Source organism: Alligator mississippiensis, chromosome 2, assembly GCF_030867095.1.
Source record: "Alligator mississippiensis isolate rAllMis1 chromosome 2, rAllMis1, whole genome shotgun sequence".
In the NCBI taxonomy this organism is placed as follows: Eukaryota; Metazoa; Chordata; order Crocodylia; family Alligatoridae; genus Alligator; species Alligator mississippiensis.
Genome location: NC_081825.1, coordinates 261,232,317 through 261,256,375, shown reverse-complemented (window position 1 = coordinate 261,256,375; position 24,059 = coordinate 261,232,317). Strand labels below are relative to the sequence as shown.

Sequence of the window (24,059 nt, the reverse complement as noted above, 5' to 3'; positions counted from 1 at the left end):
GGGTTTCCACTGTGGTGCTATTTTTCAGATGGTGCAACACGTTGTGAACGATCACCCGATTAGATCATTTAATGGGATCTAAAATTAATCCATGCAGCTACCCCTGAAGCAGTGGAATGGTTATCAGATTTGGATATTAATCTACAAGTGTTGTAATTCTAAAATGTCATATGAAAGAAAAACATTGGGACAGTGGTGAATGGGCTGGCCAGCTAGTAGGTCACTTACTCTCTGGAAGTGTCACCCTTGACTGGGGAACTGAGACCTAGAACGGAGCTAAATCCCTAATCTATCGCTTTCCAGTTGAATATTGTTGGAAGAGCGCTGTAAATCACTCCTTTCATATCTTTAAAAAAATCTTGCGCTTTTGGACATGAATGTCTCTCTCTCCAATCCTACCAACAGGGATCATGTCCAGGCATATTTGTATTGACTGCCTCATCTAAATTTTTTAGCGGCAGCATTGATTTATTAGTAGGCCAACTTTCACCCAACCTGAGAAGGTTGTAAGAGGAAATGCCACTGCTGCTGAGGCTGCTCTTGGGGTGGGGTGATGGCTTACATGGGATGGTTACAAGGTTCTGTCCCTTTAAAACTGGTTTAGTAGGAACCTGTTCAGTGGTTTGCTACTTTTGAAATAAGAGGAGACTTGAGTGTTAGGCTCTTTCTGGAGACTGACAAGAGACTGGCTAGAGCTGTCAGCAGGATGGGTTTTGGAGCACTGGGGAAACTTCTGTGAGGCCTGCCAGCTTGTTTTGCAGGTGCAGCTGCCACAGTGAGTCTGACGTGAGATCAGGCTATTAGGGTGACCCTGAAGTTTTTCCCTGGCTCCTTTCTGTAAGTGATCCTGGCCTGTTCCTTCCAGCTGTACAGTAACAGGTTTCTTCAGCAGCCTGATTTCTCCCCTCCTCCCTTCCCCATCCTGGATCATCCTGTGGTAAACGTCCATGATGTGTCAACCCTTGTCTGGGACATGGGGATGCTACTGTTTGATGGCCTGTGGGCCAGGCCAGTGCAGAGACCCTTGCTCACTGGAACTACAGGGAGAAGGAGGAGAGGTGATGCAGGAGGGAGCCTGACTTCCAGCACAGAGTTAGGGACATCCTCAGGACATACCCTGCCAACACAGCCCTGCCCCCTTCCCTTCCCTTCCCTTCCCACCCCAGCCCTTGCTAGACACCTCGCGCAGGCGCGCGAAAGTGACGGGCCGCCGCCGGGTCCCCTCACCGAGACTGGACAACTACATTTCCCAATATGCCGTGTCGCAAGGCCGTGCTGCAGCGCATGCTGGGAGCTGCAGTCGCCCCAGGCCGGCTGCCTCACTTCCTCTCTCCCTCCTACACATCTTCACCGCGCAGGCGCCGAGGCTGCTTCTGTTTGTCCGGCTCCCGGCCGGGCTGCGGCGGTTGGTGTCGAGCTGGCGGTTGGTGTGGAGGCAGCGCCCCCCCCCTCCCCCCCCCCCCCGTGACGGGCGAGGCGGGGCAGTGCCCACTGTCCGGCACAGCCGCCTCCTGTGGGTGGCCGAGGTGCCCTGGGAGGCAGCCAACGGGAGGTTGGGGGCTCCGTGCGGCCCCGCTGGAAGAAGAGGGTACCAGCGGGCGGCAGCCCGAGGAGGGGAGCAGAGGGGCGCAGTACTCCTCGTCTGAGGAAGAGATGGGGCTTCCCGCATTGTGCTTCCTGCTCGCCTTCACTTCAACACCTGGGGTTTAGGGGAAACCCTGCGTCCCCTAATGACCAGCGGGTGACAGCGAATCCACACGCCATAGGATTGCCTATATAAAACAGAAGTTTGGAAAACAATACTGTCTTTATTATCCAAACATCTTGCTTGATACCCCAGTGCCACCCTTGAGCCAGATCCATCCTCCATGTGGGTGCTGGCTGGCTGTGGTGTGAGGGATACACTGAATCCACTTGACAAAACAGCACAATAAGTTATTGGCTAATAACAAAATGAAAAGGAATCTGAACTTAGCTTCTGGTAATTGATGTTACTAGAAACTGGTGCTTTCCCTGTTCAGGTCATCGATAGCCTGTGTTTGGATTTTCTTTTTGCGAATACGAGGTCTGGGAAGAGAGATGACATTAGTGAAGAATGTAGAAACAAAGAGTCTGATCCTAGGACTGGAGGTTTTGCCACAAAAGCACTAGCTGATGTGTCCTGGTAGTCAGGGCAGGGAAAGTGAGCCTAGACAAGCTCTCTTGAGTATCAGGAAAAAAGATAATGAATGTGGGCAAAAATAATGGTAATTTGTTGCTATATGGCAAATGTAGGAAACGTCAAACTGAACTTATATGTGTTCTCCATCTCTTTCTTCATAGGGATTGTTTTAAAGAATGTGGAGGAATGGTCCCTGAAACTTTTTTGAGTTCCTTACCTTTTTCTTTTGGCCATGATCAAATGTTTGGAGGAAGACGTGAGAGCCAGGTTACGCTCTGGAGTGGCCATCAAGTCTCTGGGCCAGTGTGTTGAGGAGCTTGTCTTCAACAGCATTGATGCTGAAGCAACATGTGTGGCCATCAGGGTGGATCTGGACACCTTTAGGATCCAAGTGGTGGACAATGGCTCTGGGATAGGGCGAGAGGACCTAAATAAAGTGGGGAATCGCTATTTTACCAGTAAATGCAGCTCAGTGGAGGATTTAGAGAACCTGAAATTTTATGGCTTCCGAGGAGAAGCTTTGTCAAGTATAGCAAATATGGCCAGCATAGTGGAAATTTCATCTAAGACCAACAAGACAGTTAAAACCTTCACAAAACTGTTTCAAAATGGGAAACCAATGGAAGTCTGTGAAGCTGAACTGACTAGACCAAGTGGTGGAACAACAGTAACTGTGTGTAATCTCTTCTACCAGTTACCAGTGAGGAAGAAGTGCATGGATCCAGTCCTGGAATTTGAAAGAGTAAGGCAGAAGGTAGAAGCTCTTGCACTCATGCATCCTTCTGTCTCTCTTTCCTTAAGAAACAATGCTTCCTGCTCTATGGTGCTTCAGCTTTCCAAAGCAAAAGACATTTGTTCTCGCTTTTGTCAAATTTATGGACTGAGTAGATCACAGAAGTTACGTGAAATAAATCATAAGTGTGGAGGATTTGAGTTGAGTGGCTATATTAGTTCAGAAGGGCATTACAATAAAAATCTGCAATTTTTGTACGTGAATAATAGACTGGTTTTAAAAACAAGATTACATAAACTCATTGATTTTTTATTAAGGAAAGAAAGCGTTATTTGCAAGACAAAATCTAGCTTTGCTGGTAAACAGATGAGTTCAAGTCCTGCACGACATCGGTGTGGTCCAGAGCTCTACGGTATATTTGTTGTCAATGTGCAGTGTCAATACTGTGAGTATGACGTGTGTCTGGAGCCTGCAAAAACGCTGATTGAATTCCGCAACTGGAACGGTCTTCTAGCTTGTGTTGAGGAAGGGGTGAAAGCATTTTTAAAACGAGAACACTTATTTATTGAACCGTCTAGTGAAGACATCAAAGAATTTAATGAAAATAATGACTTTTGTTTGTATAGTGCCACAATAAAACCTATGCTAATTGAAGAGACAAGTATGAAGGACAATTTTAAGAAAGCATGTGATGATATTGTGGATTCCTATGAAATATTTAATTTGCAATCCAAAGACATCAAAAGAAAAGCAACTACTGGAAAAAAATCTTCAGATCCCAGATATTCAAATGACAAAGCTGAGGAAATAGAAGTTTCCTCAGATCTAACCATTGCTGAACCAGCTAACACATTTAAGAATAGTAAAACTAAGAGTCCTTCATTCAACAAAGATGACACTACTACTGAAATCCCAGAGCAAGATCCAGAAGAATGTAATAGTTTCCAAATGGCATCTGGTCACAAATCTTTAGAAAATTTCTGTGGAGAGGCCAGATCAGAAATAATAGAAATAGACAATTGTGATGAAAGGCCATGTTGTACTGAAAATTATGTACAAGTTGCAAGAAGCCATCATGACAAAGTGGCTCTAAAAAGCAACACCACTATTGCTTTCAGAAATGATGTCACTCAAGGGCAGCAGAAGGGAATAAAAGTTTCTACTGAAATAGCTGAAGGGCCAGAAATCCTTGTTGGAAGGGCATCCATGGGAATATGTGCTACAACAAAAGAAAACCGTGGAACTACTACAAGAACATATACCTCTGGTGGACAAAATGTAATTAGCTCAGGACTGTTAAAGTTGTGTTCCACAGGGCTTATAACTCATGTCGTACAAAATCAGTCACCACCTGAACAAACTGAAATGAACTGTTCATTAAGCATGCCTTTTAGGCCTGGTCCTGTAAGTGCCAAGGATATATTTGGAAACAAGACTATTTATTCACTTCCATCTCTAAATATTCAAGATGTTTCTAGTAGTCTAAATAAAGACAATCCTATCCTATCCAAAAGAGAAGTGTGCAAAGCAAATGCAGAGGAGAGGTTGGAAAATGAGACTGTATCAAACCAGAGGAATAAAGAAGTAGCTTTCTGTATAGCAGGTAGTAGAAGGGATTGTGTGAGATCACACACTAATGAGTTGCCTCTGATCACTTCCTCAGGTGATGTTACCAACTACAGAAGGCAAATGTTTGAGCAGTCTGCTTGGTCTGTACCCCGAGCTTATAAGAAGCTGAGTTTGTCCACAAAGGCAGGATCATTAGAGAGATTTAGGAGATGTTATGGAAAGCCCAGGAGTGAACCATCAATATCTATTTCAGAGAAGAGGTGTGAATTTGGGCTCCCAGTTGAGCTCAGTACTCCAATTGATCTTGACACTTCCAAAAATCAGAATAATAATACTGAATGCTTTAGTATTTGTGAAACGCCAACTGTGGAACATGCTCATTCTAATAATAGTTGCCAATCTGGTTGCTTTCCTTCCTTGGAGAGGACTCAGTTCTGTGGCACAGGCTTTTTGTTAGACAGACAGACTTGTGAGAGAGAGAGTCCTTTGACACTGACCAATTACTGTCAGAGTAGAAGAAAAGATAAAAGCAACAGTAGATCTCCAGGGTCCCTGGCCTCTAAACTATCTAGAATGAAAGGTGACCATGAAGAAGTTTTAGCTCCAGAAGTTGGCCAGCTTGAGCAACAATCCCAAACTGATTTAAGCAGAAAAGATGATACAGGGAAACTTGTGTCTCAAAGTGAAAGTGATAATTTATTGCAAAGTTCTTATGAAACGTGTCAGAATTCCTCACAAGAAGCAGAGGTAGGTGGGCATGGTTGCCTCTCTTTAGCCTCTGACGAGATGAATATTCCCCAGAAAATGGATTGTATGAGAGCAGGGGCCATGGAAAATACTGTCAACCACAGCAGCGATGAGGCTTCATGCAGTGGCTTGGCATTGCCTGGTAAAAAGGTTTGGTCTGAAGATGCTTGCCAAGATCAAAGTGTTTTAGATGTGTTTTCAGAGCAGAATTTGAAAGCCACTCAGCTTCCAAGTGTGACCTTACCAGATAGCTTGGCAGTCTCTCCAGATGATACAAACATGGCTAAACCTGTGAATGAGGATTCATTATCATGTGCTTCTGACTGGTTGCAACATTTTGATGTTTCCTTGGGTAAGACAGTTTACATCAACAAAACAACTGGGCTAAGTACCTACAGCACTCCTCCCTCTGAAGAAGTTCAAGCTGTTTGCACAAAAGATATAACTACAATGGCTGTGAACATTGTCTTAGAGAGTGGTAAGAACATGGTGCTTAATTTTTGCAAAGAAAGAATAATGCGAACTGCATAAAGACTTGCATATGCAAACTGTTAAATTACACTGATTGATTGTAGGTGGAAGGAGGTGAAGATAATGATGTATCTTCTTAAATCTGTGATACGCACTTAGCTCTTTAATTTCTTCAAGTAAATAAATTTTGTTATTTCATTATTGTTCCACAGAGAATGGGGGCCTGAACGGTACCAAAGGAGATTGGGTGAAATGTGTACCATGGGCTGGAGGTCTAGGTCACTTTCCATCCTAATCCTGGTAATAGTGTAGGGTCATAATATGCTGCTTAAATCACTCTTGTAAGGATTGGAACAGGCCATTGGGCTAATTCTGGTACTTCACATAGTCTCAGTAACTTTAACTTTCCATAAGCTTATTCATGGACTCTATTTATTTGTTTATTTTTATACAAAGTGTTAATACGAGTAACAGCAAACTAATAGTGCCAGTTTTCCTGAATATGGGGTAGGAATGGGCATTTTTGTATTTGGTATATTGGGGGCTTTTCTATGGTTCTTTCTGTCCTTTCAGAAAAATACTTTCAAATTGCAACCATTCTGGAAATAATCCTGATTGATTAAAGGAGTAACATGCTCTTAAGAATCCTTGGTATGCAGACTCTTCAATAATGTCAGCCATCTCAGAAGTATTATTCACTTTTAGTCTGTGTAAGCACAGGACACCCCTTGGCTCCCTTAAACAGCATTGGCATGTGTAGCAAAGGCCAGAAAAGATGCAAATTACGCCATATTTTGTAAACCTCTGGTTTAAAACATCTACTAATGATTATTGCCCTGTTTCATACATATAGAAGGTCATTCAGTACTCTCAGGTTATGAAATTTGTCAGGATGGGGCCCTTACTGAGGTCAAAGTTGAAATGGTATAAATTAAGTTAAAAAAACAGATGCCTTCTGTATAGTGTGATCAGCTATGCTGTGATATGTCATGGCACAGCTGATTGTGCTCCACACACATCGCAGTGGGCCACGCCCCAACTTGTAACATCTGCAAGCAGGGAAAAAAAACTTTGCTTGCAGACACACTCCCCCACTACCCAACATATGAACAGATATGTTTAATTTTCACCATACTGTGCATGTAAAGGTATTGTATTATGAATCTTAATCATTCAAATCCTTCCTCAAAATGTACTTCTTCTGCCAAACTGGCCAGTGTTTTCCCAGTCACATTAGAAATCATATTAGGTAGCTATATTTGTTTATTTTTAAATGCATTTCCCAGGGCTGACCTTCAGCTGGCCATTCAGAGCATCCAGCATGTTTAATTGTTATTTCTCCAGTTTTAACTGCAAACTCTGTGGGGCAGCACAAGGCCTTCCTCTGTGTTGTACAGGGATGAGCACACTAATGTCTTTGTTTATAAACATGTGAATACCACAGGCCTCTAAATATTTATTTTAGCTTTCTGCCAGGTGTTAAACTTGCTGCAATAATTTTTTGTTGTGTATTCAGGGTTTCAGTGCAGGTGCTATCCCTTTAGAAGTGAGCTTGTTCTACCCTTCCTTCCTAGACCTCGAGAAGAGAGGATTCTAGCAAGCCAGCATTCCAGAGGTAGGGTTATTTTGCCAGGACATAGAGTACTATGTTAAAAACAAACCCAAGAATTCTTCCAGCTGTCCTGACAGGAACTCATAGTTACTCAAGGTCTGTTAACAATGGGAGTGTGAGTCATTTTGTGTGTGTCTGAAAATATACTAAAGAATTAGAGTTGAAGTCTGTTAGGGGGTGCTTATTTACAGGACAAAGTGCCCAGTTCTCTGTAAAATCATGTTAATAGTTTAAAGAGCAGTTATCTAATCCTCTTCTCTGTCTCTGTTCCAGCCAGAGAACATAAAAATGGGTTTTATTCTTAGGATTCTCTTCCCTAACAAGGGGTGAAATTACCACTTTGGTATGTGTCTTTATCCAGTGGGAGTGAGTAGCTGAGGTTTATTCATCTTTTTATTTTTTTCTTTCCAGGGAGTGTTGGATTGTGCTGCAGTGTGTATAATATTGAAATCAGAGAAGCTTCCTAGAGTTCTAGTCCCAACAGACAGTAAGAAGGCACAATCCTGCATTCCCTTGTTAATCTGTTTTCCTCAAGAATAAAAAGACCAATGTGAAATTGGAGGGGGGGCAACTTGGTGGGAGTGAACAATGAATACATCGTCTGCTGACTTTCCTTTCTGTGTCTATGAATCCATGTTTTACATATGTTCTCTCCTAGAAGCTGATGCTGATTCTCTCCAGTCCTTGTTGTCTGGCTGGGATAATCCCATATTTGCTTGCTACCCAGAGGTAGGTATTATTTTGCATCCACAGTTGCAGGGTGGGGTCATCTCAGTCTCATCTTCTATTATGTTGTGACTTTTGGATCAGAATGGCAAGTACTAGAACCACTGTGCATATTTAGTCTGTTATATGTGTACCTAGATACTTGATAGTTATACCGTTCTGTAGATGTTTATACAGTAGTCCCATTTTTTTAATTTATGCAGATTAAGACGAGTATTATGGATGATCCTGTACCTTGTGTTTTTTGGAAACAATAATGTTGTGTAGGCTATGTCTGTTACTACAGAAGTCACAGCATCTGATGAAGAGCTTCAACTCATGAAAGCTTGTACTGTGTATATATGTGTTTACACACACACACACACATATTTTGGTTAGTATAGAAGGTGCAAATCTACCCTGCCTTCTGCTTGACTACAGACTAACATGGCTAACTATGTCTAACTACAGAACTAGCTATCTTGATGAAAGATAAAACACTGTTCCATAGCATGATTTAGGATAGTTTCTGTCCTTTTTAGGGAGGAGAAAAACAAGCACATTTATGTTTGTTATATGAGTAAGAACTGGGTATCAAAAACATATTTGGCTTGGGTTATTTTTATAGTATTGGCAGGATGATAATATGCCAGGGAAAATAAAAGTTGGAGCTTTTAGAGCTACATCCTGTGTAGTTATGGGGTAATGTGTGAGCATACCGTTTTAGTCAGGATGTACAATATGTACATAACTATTTCCACCTGTATACAATTGAGATGGAATAGCAAACCACCTGCTGCTAGGTTTCCGAAAGGGAACAATTCTTTAGCAAATTTGTTACAGTAACATGAATTCTTGCGTCATTCTGGGATAATTCATCTTCCTTCATGTGCAATGCGTTGAATGTGTATGTGTAGGTTGATAACTAATTTCAGGTTGTCTAATGGCTTTTCATTGAAATAGCTCTTATTATCCGGATGTGTGTGAGTGCTGAAGTGGGAGCAGAGGGACTGCCAGATGGTATTTTGAATTAGTGCTGTTCTTATTAGAAGAATCAGTGTACCAGGTACAGAGGAACCCATTTCTAGAATGGTCTTATTCAAAGTTGGCAATATGATTTTTGTGACCTTAAACTCACAAGTCATGCTTGTATCCTAAAAAATGATTTGTGATGTTCTATTTCATAGGTTGCTGTTGATGTGAGTAGTAGCCAGGCTGGGAATCTGGCTGTGAAAGTTCATAATATCTTGTATCCCTATCGTTTCACCAAGGAGATGATTCATTCAATGCAGGTAATGTAAGAGTTGATAAGTGCTTTGTGTAAACAGCTGTATTTCAACAGCCATGGCCAAATAGGATGTGTGAGCCTTTCCACTGAGTGGGAGAGAGAGACAGAGAAATAAATAACACTCTTTATCTGCAAAAAAATCCCAACATTTTTGATTTGTGTGAGAAGTGGCAACAGATATGCTTATCAAGCCAGATTTTGAGACCATCTCTTAGATGACTGTAAACAGTTATCTGCAGAGTGATTCTAAAGTGGTTGCATTTAAAGCTAGTTAAGACAAGAACCAGCCTTGCTATTGCTGCTTTATAATACGCAGAATTATCACTGGCATTGTTTAAGTAATGTATTGTCTGACAGTTTTTTAGTTACTTATTATGGCTATTTGCTTAATTTGGTATCTCTGATAACTGCGTCTTGTGCATTTTCAAATCATTTTGTCTGAATGATGTTGACCTTCAGCTGAGCAGTTTCAGTAACAAATCACAGATCTCAAATAAGGACTTTAAATTTCATCTTAGAGTGTAGGTCAGTCAGATTCTAAGAAAGGCATCATAAATGTGGAGCCCAACCATATCTCAATGATTCTTTATCAAAAGTTTTGTTTGTAAACTGAAAAATTAATGCTGAATACACTCAAATCCAAGGCAATCCTGAATTTAAGATGACCCCCATAAATAGATTCTATATATGGAACATGTATAAATTTGTTTTTCCAAGCATAGAAACTAATTATTGGAGGGTTGTCTTGAATTTGTCCCTGCTCCACCACTGCTACAGCAGGGAAAGCAATAGCTGGGGAGTGGGGGTGGGGGGTTCAGGTTGCCCCCTTCTCTGCCCCCTCACTTCTCCCTGCAGCCTTTCTGTCCCCCCTGCCACCTACACCTGTCCACCCCCAGCTCCCTACAGTCTCTGCCTCTTTCCCCCACAGTGCTGTAGATATAGTGTATCTGGCCTTCAGCAAGGCTTTTGACAAGATCCTGCATGATCTCGTAAACAAACTGGAAAAATGTGAGCTGGATAAAACTACTATAAGATAGACAACTGGCTCAATAGCTACAAGCAAAAGGTATAGTAATTATTAATCAGTCCATGTCAGAATGGCAGGAGACTTCGAGTGGAGTCCCACAGGGATCTGTCCTGGACATGGTGCTGTTCAGCATATTTATTAACAATTTGGATGCTGGCATAGAAAGCTTCTTGAGTAAGTTTGCAAATGACAAGAAACTGGAAAAGATTGAGAACACATTGGAGGATGTGAGCAAAATTCAGAAGGATCTTGACAAATTGGAAAGCTGAGCTAGACCTAAGAGGATGAAGTCCAATGTGGACAAATGCAAGGTGCTACACCTTGGGAGGAATAATAAAAAAAAAATAAAATGGACACCTGGCTGGATGGCAGCACTATGGAGTCTTGGTAGATCACAGACTCCGTGCGAGTCTGCAGTGGATGCAGCCACACAAAAAGCAAATGCAGCTTGGGGCTGCATTGATAGAAGCATTATGTGCAAGACTTGGGAGGTAATAGTGCCTCTATTTGGCACTGGTCAGACCTCAACTGGAGTACCATGTGCAGTTATGGGGTTAATGTTTTAAAAAGGACATGGAGAAGTTAGAGAGGGTCCAGAGGCAGGCAACAAAGATAATCAAGGGCTTGAAAGGCAAGTCTTATGAGGAGAAGCTGAAAGAGCTGGGCATATTCAGCTTGTGGAAAAGGTGTTTAAGTGGGGACATGATAGCAGTCTTCAGACATTTGAAGGGCTGCCATAAAGAAGGAAAGCAGCTTTTCTCTGGTGTTGCAGAGAGGAGGACGTGGACCAATGGCTTGAAGCTGCAACGAAGTAAGTTTAAACTGGATATCAGGAAAAAAAATTTCACTGTTAGAACAGCAGGGCAGTGGAACAGAGTGCCTAGGGAAGTTGTGGACTCTCCATCATTGGAGGTATTCAAGAAGAGGTTGGACAGCCATTGGTCAGGGATGACCTAGGCATAGTTGTGCCTATGTTCTACTATGGGTATTTCCCGTGCTTCTGGGCATCCTTTTCTGCTATGTGTCAGGGATTTTTTAAGCCTTCTTCAGAGGCATTGGGTGTTGGCTGCAGCCAAGACTAGGGACTTTGACTAGGGTATGACAGTGCTTCTGTTGGGATCAAAGCTGGAGGTTCCTGGCTAGAGGGTCTTGCCTTTTCGCTCAGGGTCAGACCAATCACCATATTTGAGGTCAGGAAGTAATTTTACCCCATGGTCAGGTTGGTACAAACTGGGGGGGGTTTGCCTTCCTCTTTAGCAGCTGACCCTCTACCCAAGGTCTTTTCAAGTATATATTCACATATATAAGTATATATTTCATGGAAGCGGGATATTGGTTGCCATGGTTCCCCTGCTTTACCTGTGGCAGGTTAGGGTGTTAGGTCTGTGTTGTGTCAGGGTTGACCATAGTCTTATGTAGAGTTTAGCTTAAAGATTGTATAGGATAGTTTGGATAAGGATGATCCTGCCTCAGTCAGGGGGTTGAACTAGATGACCTCTGGAGGTCCTTTCCAGTCCTTTTCTGTGATTCTTTGAACAACACAGCCTCTGCCTCTGCTTCTGCCTCTGCCTCTTCCATCTTTGGCCTGCCCTCTCCCCCTCTCCCCTTGGTGTCAGAGGCTGTCTGGGCTTTATTCCCTCCCTGGAGCACAGCAAGTGGAAGAGCCGCCATGCAGCAGTGTCAGCACTGCTGATTGGTTGGGAAGAATTACCATGTGATCTGTGCTGGGGGGGGTGGGTGTTGTGGGCCTGACTCTGGCCCCATGCTGATTGACGGGGGATACATCATCTTATATTTGAGCAAATATAGTCTATATTTTTTAGTTGCGAATTCTCAGTGTGAGCTCTGAAAGTCACACTGGGTTCTTTCTATCTCCTACATCTAATCTGGAAAAGATTCAGCAAGCCAAACTATATTTTTGTTTACCCTTATATGGCTACACTGGCATGTAGGAGTTGGCAGGGGTGCAAGTTACTGGGACTTAGTGAAAGAGTCTGTTGATGTAAAATGGGCTGTCCAGCTTCCAGACAGCTGGGAAATTGCAGACCCATGGGCCATGCATTGAGTGGGTGGGTGGGCGGGCAAGTGCTCTCTGTTCAGAACCTGCCCTCCCTACCTGTTGCACACTCAGCATGGGCAGCTCAGCTTCCCCTACTGCCAATTGCGAAGGCTTTGCAGCAGCCCCTCTGCCACACACATGGCATAAGCAACTTGCTTCCCACACTCTCCCAGATGCTTATGTTGTGCAGGCAGCCCAGCCACCACACCCCTTTGCAGCACAGGCAGCCTGCCTTCCCTCTTCCCTTCCGCAGCCCATGAGCAGGACATCCCCTGTTCCCAGCTGTGTGCACCACATAGAAAGCCCCCCACCACAGCACAAGGTAGCTTGGCTCTCTTTCACTGCACACATAGCACCCGCTTTTCCTCTTCCACCTGCACACACTACCCAGCTGCTGTGCATGCAGCTCGGGCACTTCAGCCACCTTCTGGCTGCTGGGACAGGAGCAACTGGGTGGAGGGGCTAGTGGCTGGGTGGGAGCCCATGGGCCTCATGCTAACACTTTGGGGGCCTGCCCTGATCCACAGTCTGCCAGTTGGACAGCCCTGGTATATAAGATGGACTAGAATCCAGCTCATTTACTCTTAGCTGTGTGGCCTCGGAAGGACTAAAAGGAATTTAAAAACACTGTTAGAAAAGCAACAGATATGTCTGAAACATATGGGAAAGAAGATGTTGCGATATGGAGGTATCATCTTCGCATTCACTTTTATAGGTAGGACTCCATTCTCCAACTTATTCAATGATTGTGAGGTTAACAGATGGAGAGGAGAGTAGTTTTCTTCCATAAAGATGTATGTCTCCCTTCTGAAAATGGTCTTGCCAATAGAAAATGGTTATTTTGAATTATGTTACAGGTTCTTCAGCAAGTGGACAATAAATTTATTGCTTGTTTAATCAATACTAGGAGTGAAGTGAATGAATATTCAGGTAAGAAGACTGTTATTACTAGCCTAAATTAGCTAGCCTTCAAGTCCAGTTGCAGTGTCCCTTATCATGGCTGGATGCTGTCGTAGTTCAGAAATGGGAATTTTAAAGTGCTTCTAAAAATAGACATTTTCAAAAGTGTGGGTTTTTTTTAATCTCAGTGTTGTTTGACAAATGCAAAATCTTTGTCAATAATATTAAGGAAAGTCAACAATAGCCAGGAGATCAAAAACAAAGTCCAAGAAGACTGTCTTTGTCTTGTGAAGCTGGCACAAAGTAGTGAGTTTAGAAGAGTGCTAGCCTTCACTTAGAATATCTTGACTCTTTTTTCTGTTTATTTTGGACATTCCTGAAGGACTTGTTCAAATTGCTGTTCGTATGCACTGGTGATGAGTGTGATAGGGAAACATATTGTATTTCAAATTAGCAAAGGTATTAGATTCCATTTTCAGTTAATGGACACCTTCTGTATTGAAACTGACATGAGTTAAATGAGAAAAGCATTAAAAAACCCAGTGGCTTCATATTTTCTTTTAATCTGTTTAAAAAAATTGGAACAGGACTGTACCTGACCTCCTTTTTAGACATGGACAAAGGAAATTAGCCGCAGACATCATTACAAAAATAGAGACTCAGTCTGACCAGCCTAAGTGGTATTTCCCCACCTGTGCCCCAAATATCATTTCTGCATTATTTTATATTCCCTTAACTTAGCTTTCTCCTGGATTTAGTTCTGTTAAAGAGATTGATCCCCACGTAGTAAATCTGATCTGTGAGTGAGCCATGAGTGAATCTCATTTTTCTGCCCAGTTGGTGCAGGTGTTTGGTATGATGGTACTTGTAGTTAACCTCCTCTGTTAACATTGCTAGATGGTAATCTGCTAGTGTTGGTGGATCAGCATGCAGCCCATGAGCGTATCCGCTTGGAGCAGCTCATTGCAGGTGAGAATTCACATGGTTCAAGATGAGCTATTCACTCCCCATCGGCGTGCAACACAAAGCTGTCTATGTAAGAAATATTGCTATTTTGGTTATATTAAGTGTAAAGGTCCCCAAGACGTGCAGGAATCCTTTAGAATCCTCATCCTTCCTTCTGTACAAACCCATAAGATCTTGCAATCATCCTGTGTTAGTAGAAGTATTACTGGCAACCAAATGTGTGCTAGGTGTCTTCCAAAGTATTTAGGAGGGGCGATTCTTGTTCCAGGTAACAAGAATTTTAAATTGAAATAGACCAGATCTAAAAGGGTAATAAGGGTGACAGGAGAAGCAATGGAGAGAAAATAGAGTAATGTTAATAAGAGAGTACATTGTGGAAGCTAATGCACAGGGTCACAGAGTAAAGAGCTTGGGCAACATTGTTTGTGCTTTAACAAAATGGCATGCTTAGTACAGAAACATAAAATCACCATGATTTCCATAATTAGAAGAGCAGTTACAAGCCAAATGAAACAATTGCAACAGCTGTAACATGCCACATACCCACTACATAGCGATTTTTAGCCACAACAAAACCACTTCCACTTGCAATATGATTGGAAATGTGGCAAGTTTCATTTGACAGACTTAACAAGGATATCAAAACGCATGTAGACATCACTGAACACCTTTCCTGCAGGTACAAAGGAAGATTGGTCAATGTGGAGATGTTTAAATTGCCTTAGAACGTGAGTCGGCTGTTCAAAGACATCATAGAGAAGTGAGGTTACTCTGTTGACCTGGACACATGTGACTGGGGTGAACCGTGACCATAAACATCAGTTGTACAGCTGGCTTTTGGAGGACCTGTGCACTGTGAAAGACCTTGTCAAGGCTATACACTAGGCCATATTATGTGGCCAGTATTGGAAAAATCTATAACTGTGGCAGGACCCAAGAAGTAGTAGTCACTTGAAGTTACCTGCAGAAGAATAATGGTCTTTTCTCTGGCCTTGTTAGAGTTTGGCTGGAAATCATGATGCCCATTCAGTATTCACTTAAGATTGTTGACCTTCTCTTTTTTTTCCAGTCTAAAAGCTTCCAGGAAAAAATGTTGGGTTTTTTGTTGTTGTTGTTGGTGGGTTTTTTGGGGGGGTTTTTTGTTTGTTTTAGCTCTGTGGTAAAAATAAAGATTAAGGACCCCTTTGGCAGCAAGGGGGAAATATTTAATGCATGGTATTTTGGTAGAGACTCTGCACTTATTCCAGATAGTTCTGGGAACAAGTGGACGTCTCATGAGCTGAGATAACTGTAGCAACAACTCTTGCTATTTATGATGATTGCTTTTCAGTTCTGGAGGAGGATGCTAAGATAATATTAAACTGTCCTCTCCCCAGAAACCTTGCATCTCTTCCATAGTATTCCCCATGAGTCCTAGAAGGAAGAATCTATGGCTGCTTAATCTAAACACAGAGAGCTACACTGGAGCTCTGACCCACGATAGGAACTCTTGTGAGGATAATACAGAAATAGATATTTTAAGAGTGGTACTTTATCTATTTTACAGAGTCATATGAGAAACCATCTGCAGTATCTGGTAAAAAGAAATTACTGTCCTCCATCATCTGTCCTCCATTGGAGATTGAAGTAACAGAGGAACAAAGGAGACTCTTACGGTTAGTAGTAACCTAGAGCTCCAGTATCTTGGACAGGGTTCCATTAAGTACCACAGTCTGGACTCTGCTTGCTGTTTGCATACCACAGCCATTGCTGAAATTATTTACATTTTGCTTTTAGGAGGTGCATGCTGAATTCCAAGAGCCACAATGTGAGGGGTGGAAAATAGAGTATTATTGGGAAATACACATGGCAAGTCCTCAGAAATGACTCTTCCTTCTTCCAGGTGATCAAAACTGAAGTGACTGCATTGAATAAGCAGTGAACATTGTTTTCCAGATATTTCAGAATGGTGGATTGGCTGGTGTCAGGAATTCTCACTCGTATAAGAATTTGGAAGAATAAAAGCAGATTTGGTTTTGACTCCTTAAACCTCTGTAGCATTAATCAAGGTTTTATTGAGAACTTCCTGTCTTTCCTCACATCAAATATCTTTGTGTTTTCTCCCATGCTATCCCTCATGTTTAGAAAGAACTCTTTATAAGCATCCATAAAGTTTCCTCATTGTCTTCATTAAAATTTCCCTGTGCTCATGCCTACAAAATACTTGGTAATTGTTAGGTTGCTGGTTTGCTGAGACCATTGCCTATGCTGAATAATATTACCTCATTATCCTCTAGTCTTCCATATGTCTAGAGCCACCTCTTGCCTTTTCTTTAGGTTGTGAGCTCTTTGTGGCATAGATTTTCTTGTTTTGAGTTTGTACAGCACCAAGTGTATTGGGCCTCTGGCCCATGTTGGGGACTGCCATGCAATATAATAATACACAATAGAGTAAATCAAGTAGGGTGGGTGCTTACAGTTACAGGGCTTCCTCATCTTTGTGCTTGGGATGGATTTGCTTGGTAAAGGGGCCTCTAGGAGCCAAAAAAGTAAAGGAATAGATCAGATTTTTCCTTCTAATGTGTATGCGTTTTCATTTGTCAACAATTTCTTCTGTTATTTTCCTGGGTTTTTTAGGTTCCTCTGAGGTTTCCCTTTTTTTATCTCAGTCGCAACTACTGTAAACTATTTTTATGTCTTCTACAACTTTGGGTGCCTCAGTGTTCACTGTCTTTTCTAAATTGTTAATACACAGATTTCAAAATGTTGGTTATATTGCAGAATTCTTGGTATGTTGAAAACTGACCTTTTCTTCCTTTGCTCCTTTTTTTTCTGTCTCACACTGTGGGCAGACATAACTATATACAGTTTTAGAAGATGTGTGTGTATGGAAATTTAGGGTCAGATTCTCTTCCATCCATTAGTTAGCTACGTGGACTTAGGCAGTTGGGTATGATCCTTTTCCATCCTGTTCACGTCCCTGAGAATCCATTAATGCATCTATTTTTATAAAACCCTCTCATCTTACACCTACAGTTGCGTCACAAAAAAATAATGAAGGGGAGGAGGATCCACCCACCTTTTTCATTACTGTTTTTTCAGGGACTTGAGCCTGGAATTGAATCATTCTGGATTAAACAGATTTAAAATGACAGCGTTGTTACAGCTACACTTTCTACCAGTACAGGAACATAGAGACAAAATAGTTACACCGGTCCAGCATGACCCACAGTAAACTGGTATTATTTAAACCCAGTATATATTTTTTCTGTTCATGACCTTAGCTTCTTTCTTACCCTTCATGAAAATTTATTTTTCATTCTGTGGCTACTTCAGATGCTTTTAGCCACTTGTGCAAGGCACTGTCAGAGCTTTACATAAATTTTATCAGCTAGTATTCTTTTCCTACATTTTACTGACCTACTTGGGGAATTCAAGCAGATGAGAGAGGCATAATTTTCTCCTTTGGAAGCTGGTTTGTCTACTTTATATCATGATCATCTTGCTATTTTACGCTTGCTTTTAATTATTGTTTCAACGTATATATCTGGTACTGGGATAAGATCCCACTAGTAAGAAATTGTTACTTACTTCCATTCCTCTGTTGTAATAGCTAATTATAATGAGAGTACACATTTTTGCATATTTTGACATTTCCATGCTCATGCTGCTGCAGAACTCTTGGATACCAGATGCTTATCTTCCTCAGCTGGGCCCTTCCTACTTGACAGTGCATTTATCAGTTCTCTTGCATGGTCTCTGGTTTTGCTCTTTAGAGTATCCTGGGTATTTATTTTTGTGTTTAACTATTTGTCCTTCAAACTACTGTTTAGCTTAGCAAACTTTCATCTACCTACTGTAGTTTATTTTTTCTGTTACCTTCTCTAGAATTTGATTTCATGTTTTTGGAAAGATCCCTGTTAGTTTTCAATATCATCTTGGACACACTCGGGAAACCCCAGTGGCTTTTTTTCTGCTTTCATTTTTAGGAGTATTGATGCTTGTTGTGTTTCTGTTATGGTTTTAAAAGTAGTGTTCATGAAGAGTCTGATCATTTTAATTTCCTCTGAATCAACTTTAGAGTATCTTTGTCTAGCTGCTTCTTTATTTGAAAATCCTTTTTAAAGTTGAGTGTCACAGTCTTGGTCCCTGGCCACAGTCCCTAAGGATTGTTATATAAAAATATATATATACTCTCTGTATTATGCGTATAGAGAATAATGTAGCCACTTTTACTTGAACCATTTCCTACACAAAAACACTATGTAGTAAAGGGAACTGCTGAGATCTCAGAAATGTAAAGTAAGCAGTTTACACAGACATGAGGGAGGGGAATATGGTGTGAAAGAGAGAGATTGCTAGGAAATCCCAAGAGGCCATCAGACAGGTGATGGAGATGGGGAGTTGCTGTAGGACCTTCAGTAGTGGTCCAGAATGTCCGGCTCTGGAAACACGCCTGTTGGTGTTTGAGAAAGAGGTGCTTTTGTATTTTAAGACTGAGGTTTTCTTCTCAGGTGCTGTTACAAAAGCCTGGAGGATTTGGGCCTTGGATTATCATTTCCAGAGAACAGGAACCAAATTCTAGTGGGGAAAGTGCCCTTGTGCTTCATGGAGAGAGAGGCCAATGAATTACGACGGAAAAGACAGCCTGTAGCTAAAAGCATTGTGGAGGTCAGTTGTGAACACAGGTTTGGGGTCCACTTATTCTGTGATGGTGACATTCTGTTCTATATTTATGGTGCAGGATATTGGAAAAGTATCTCCTCTGTGAGGCAGCCAAACACCAGAGGATCTGTGCTTTCAGCAAAGCTATTTATGTGTGACATCTGACCTTATGACTGCTGCCTGAGCTGGTGTTCTTTCTTCTTCATTAGGAAAGTAGTCCCTACTGAAAAAGGAGAGCCTGACTTCCTAGCACTGTTCTTTTGTAACAGAATAAAACAGAAGAAAGCTTTACTTACTAATTGTGTCAAAGTCTGGTCTGGTGAATAGAGAAATGACTACTATTTTAATTTTAATATAACTAAAATAAGACTTGTAGAGAGAAACAGTGGTCAGCAATGAGGAAAGCAAGGCTGATTAGGGTGGATCCTCCGTTTTCCTGTGTGAGCGGCTAGCCTCCTTCCCTTAGAGCAGTACTGCAGCAGAGTTGGTGGTGTAACAGATTGTCATGTGTTTTCTCCAGGGTGGAAACCCCTCCTTTCTGGTTAGGTGAATGGATTCCCAACTTGGGAGTCCTAATCAATTTGCTCTGGCTACCTTCTAAGGGAAACTGCAGTGAACTTCAAAGATTACATTAGGCTGGTTATTTACCTACCTGTGGTACTTATATGGTCCTCATCTGCTCACTGTACCAAAGTTGGTCATGCTTCTCCACCCATATGAGGAAGCAGAGTACTGTTATCCCCATTTTTTCAGGTAGGGAACTCAGGTGAAACTAAGTGACTTGTCCAGGATGTCTTTTGCAGGGAAGGAATTGTGGCTCTCTCAACCCAGGCTGGTGCTCAGATCCCTCCATCTTTCCTTGTTTTTTAAAATGGGGAATACAGTAAACATAGCCAGGGTGGGGCAGTAGAATGAAAAGGTGAGAAGGGGAAAGAATAGCAACTGATTGTTCTGTCTTTTGCTTTCCAGGAGTTAATTCAAGAGCAAATTGAGGTAAGTAGCTCTCTCTTTCAGGGAAGGATTGGAGGCTAGTCTTTCTACTGCAGGGGTGGGCAAAATGTGGTCCGGGGCCAGATGCGGCCTGCCAAACCATTCTATCTGGCCTACGGGGCCCCTAAAAAATTTAGAAAATTAATATTAATTTGCCCCGGGCTGCCTGTCATGCAGCCCTTGATGGCTTGCTGAAACTCAGTAAGCGGCCCTCTACCCAAAATAATTGCCCACCCGTTCTACTGGAAGCCTTGTTTCTTTCCACAGGACAAAGCCCTGGAGATTAGCGTGCACTAGTCATTATCAGGGATTGACAGTGGAGAGATGGAAACTAGATGGACCGTTAGATCTTCCTCATCCATAGCTTCTCTAATACTGCAATTCTTCCTTCTTTTCAAACTAGCTGAAAAGATAAGCTGTTTCCTTGCTACTTTTAGCTACTGCAGACCACAGGAGGAGCACGAGGGACACTACCTCTGACATTTCTGAAGGTGCTGGCTTCTCAAGCGTGCCATGGTAAGTGAGCATTCTTTACCTTTCCGTTTCTGCAGTGTACTCTCTGGGGCTGTGGTTTCAGAGTTCTTCCAGGAGTTGCAGGAGGCACATCATTAGACAGGGTGCCTCTTAAGTGTCAGGAAACAACTTCCCCTTTGGACAGCTTTACTTGGGGAAAAGATGCCATACCTGTTGTGTGTGTGTGTGGTTGTAATCCACATTCCTGCACAGCAGAATCACTTACAGTGCTGTCCTAATGTGCACCAACCAGTGTGAGCCATTGGACCACCAACTCATGTGAGCTGTAGGACTTTCAACAAGCAGTTCATGGAGTGGAGGAGAGGGTGTGAGGGAGGTCCTGCATCAGTGCTCTTTAACAGGCAGGGAGAACCTTAAGCAGCAGTACCCTCAAGCCATTTTGTCTGCCCTCAAATGGTAACTACTAGAAATGGCAGTACATGGTGTCCTGGAGACCTGGAAGTATTCTTATTTTGGGAATACAAAGGACTTGAAAGGTTGTGCAAGGGCCCCAAAATAAGCAGGTATCACAAATGTATGCAGCAGTGTTTTTAATCCCTTTGTACTAGCTGGACTGTTGCATGCTGCATTAATATACTCCTCCATTGCCAAAGGGCAAATGTGGACTGATTTGCACCACTTGACTCTCCAAATGACAGAGGGTACATAAGCCTCCCTTTATCTAGAAGAGAAAGACTAAGCGCCATTGCTGAGTTGCAGGATGCATGCTGCTGAATATGGGATCAGAGATGTCACTCCTGGTGTCTGTGAAGAGGGACTGGTAAAAATATAAGATGACTCTTTTAGTAGCCTGCTTGTATTTAGTGCACTAAACACTCAGGAATAACTGGTGACTCTAGCATCTGGAGCTGATATTTAGTATCTCTCTGCTTTGGTAGCTCCTCATTTGTGGAGTGGCCTTGTTCTCATATCTAGAGAAAACTGCTCATGTGCTTCATGTAAGTAACATCAGGTGGAAAGCAAGGAAGCTGTCCTACCATCCACCTGCCAAGGACCAGACAATGAAGTTTGTACCATGACAAAGCCAGTCTTTGTGTTGGAAAGGCTAATTAACTGAAGCCAAATTCCAAATCTGTTATATTGTAGCATGTTCTTCTGATTTGTGGTCTCAGGGGGCTAGAAGGAGGGTGATGCCCTTTATTTATTTGCTGTAGTTTCCAAAATCCCTGATGGGGAGCTTGCTAGCTGAGTCAAATTCCTTTAGCCAACACTTGCTGCATCTCACCTCTCTTTTCAGGAGCTATTAAGTTCAATGACAGTTTGACTATGGAGGAGAGCTCCCAGCTTATTGAAGCTTTGTCCTGCTGCCAGCTGCCCTTCCAGTGTGCTCATGGGAGACCTTCCATGCTACCCCTTGCAGATATAGACCACTTGCCACAGGAAAAGCAGGTACAATGTGGAGCACTGCAGGTGGTATGTCTGGGGCGGATGAATTCATCTGCCTTTCCAGCCAGGTTGCATCTTAAATCAGACATGCTCTGTATCTGACCAGATGTGTGATGTTTAAAGCTGTCATTCGTGTCCCTCTCCTACTGTTCTTATATTAATCCCTGGTGCATTGTTTATAAATGGATGACGCAATTGGGCACAAAGGGCACTTCCCAAGGGCACTGTTTCCCCATTAATATTTATTTAAATTTTGCCTATATTAAACACTCATGAACTTTTTTATTTACTCAGACCTACAACTGTTTAGATTAGAGCCTGAAGTTAGGCTCCTGAGCCCATATGTAGGCACTTACAGGCACAAATCCCACTGACTTCCAGTGGCACACTGCTGGAGAAACATTGCCCAGTCAGAGCAGTTCAGTATATCGGAATATCACATGGGTTGCAGATTGAGCCCATAATATTTGCTGATTAGTTTTTTGTCCAAATATATGCACTTGGTTTTCTAGTGAGGATAGTGATGAGGGCCCTGAACCTATGAGCACTTAACCAGCATAGGTAAATGTTATAGGTGTGTAAAATTGGATGTTCTATTAATAGTGAAGAAAGTTGTGACAAAAACAGGTACAAAACAATTGCTTCACTAATTTGAGACTATAAAGTGGGAAGAAAGCGAATAACCAGCAAAATGTGAACAGTGACACACAAAATCATGACTTCTCTTGTTGCCCATGTGCTGTTTCAGGTTGCAAAACTGGGTCCTCATGGAAGTCATTTAAGACACAGCTTTGATAAAGCATTTGAACATCTCACTGTTGGAAGGGACTATGGTGGTCAGTGAAGTCCTTTTTCTCTTTTCTCCCAGCAGCCTAAACCTAATTTGGCTAAACTGAGAAAAATGGCCCAAGCCTGGCAGCTGTTTGGGAAACAAAGACATCACCATGGAACTGAGCGGTGAAAACCAGGATCCCAAGAGTGCTGTTGTCACTCAACTCCTTTCAACCAGCATTCTGCATGGACTTGCCTCCTGAGCCAGGACAGAAGCAGAGGTCCTGCCCTGATAGCTAACCTGCTGAGGAGTAGAGATCAGCCCTGGGAGTGTGGCTTGAGAGGGCGGCTATATCTCAGGGAAGTGGCTTCAACACTGAGAATGATGGTTTTCTTTATTCAATTCTCAGTCGTTCAAGGCTAGAATCTGCCTCCCACTTGCAGGTGCTGAATTCCCTTTTCCTTGTGAGGATGATTTTAGTCTATGTATTTACAGTGCTTTGGCTACATATTTATTAATAAACCTAAATACACTTTCATTTGGTATTTGATTGTAAGCTTGCCCACAAAATGATGTAGGTGGGCTGTGCTCATTCCAGCTATTGACATGAAACTAATGCAGAGGAGGCCTGGCTTTGGTATTTCTCTTCCTGCCTGCAGCTGCTGCGGTTCCCTGACTCATTTTACCATGCTTATGGAAGATTTCCAAACTAGAGCCTGATGATGTTGTCTTGGTGAAATACAAGCTCATATCATACTGCAATTTCTGTTAAGTTGATGTTTATTTCTGTGGTACTAAAGAGATATTATTGATGTATATTTATTTACTCATAGGCAGCACCATATTATGCATCATTACAATAGGTAAGTGCCTGAATTAGTCAAGAATCTTATTGTAGCAATGCTTACAAGCTAAACAAAATGAAGTAGATGGGATACTTCCATTTCTACCCTAGACTGCAGTGTAACACAGCTGTGCACTGTTAAAATTAGAAATGGTTCTCCCTTCCCAGGAGACCCCACAGTTTCTCCTAATGCAGTGCTAAGCTGCAATAGGAGAAAACAGATGCTTTTAAGTATCCTGGCAGTGCATGGACATGGGAACTGAGGTTTGAGACCTTGGTCTGAAATAGGTAGAGCAGGGACTTAAACCTTGTTCTTTGATAGTGGATGTGAATGCATTCGCTATCAAGCTGCTGCGATGGGGGAAGGGGTCTGTTTGGCATTAAGCAGAAATGCCATCCTTGTTAGAACTAACACATTCATTCCCATGTAATGTTTATTTCAACAAATCCACATTTTCCAACCAAAGTAGTTGCAAATTCCCAGCCAGCTTCAATTAGAATTGCTGTCATAGTGCCAGAGGCAGCTACTCCCAGGACATATCTACAGCTAACTTACTGTGCCAGATGGCACCATGCCAAAGTCCATGACTCTTCTCTAGGCACACTATTTCCCAAAGTGGAAGCAGGGTAGCCACCTTAGCACTGTGCTGC

General features: G+C 42.3%; 2 protein-coding genes across 2 annotated transcripts; both read left to right on the top strand.

Moving 5' to 3' along the window:
* The first annotated feature begins 26 nt into the window (after positions 1-26).
* Positions 27-6,326, top strand: LOC106740476 (DNA mismatch repair protein Mlh3). The gene is made up of 2 exons (XM_014611317.3): positions 27-1,423; positions 2,323-6,326. The coding sequence occupies exon 2, from the start codon at positions 2,394-2,396 to the stop codon at positions 5,739-5,741; it is 3,348 nt and encodes a 1,115-aa protein (XP_014466803.1). The 5' UTR covers positions 27-1,423; positions 2,323-2,393; the 3' UTR covers positions 5,742-6,326.
* An 855-nt stretch (positions 6,327-7,181) lies between these two features.
* On the top strand, positions 7,182-23,102 carry LOC102567928 (DNA mismatch repair protein Mlh3; the record flags this gene model as incomplete). Its single annotated transcript, XM_014611250.3, has 11 exons — positions 7,182-7,296; positions 7,952-8,022; positions 9,186-9,290; positions 13,230-13,302; positions 14,170-14,241; positions 15,785-15,893; positions 18,732-18,888; positions 19,852-19,875; positions 20,310-20,388; positions 21,644-21,795; positions 22,661-23,102. Coding segments are annotated over 11 exons (1,050 nt in total), but the record flags the coding sequence as incomplete, so codon positions are not given.
* Between the last annotated feature and the right edge of the window lie 957 nt (positions 23,103-24,059).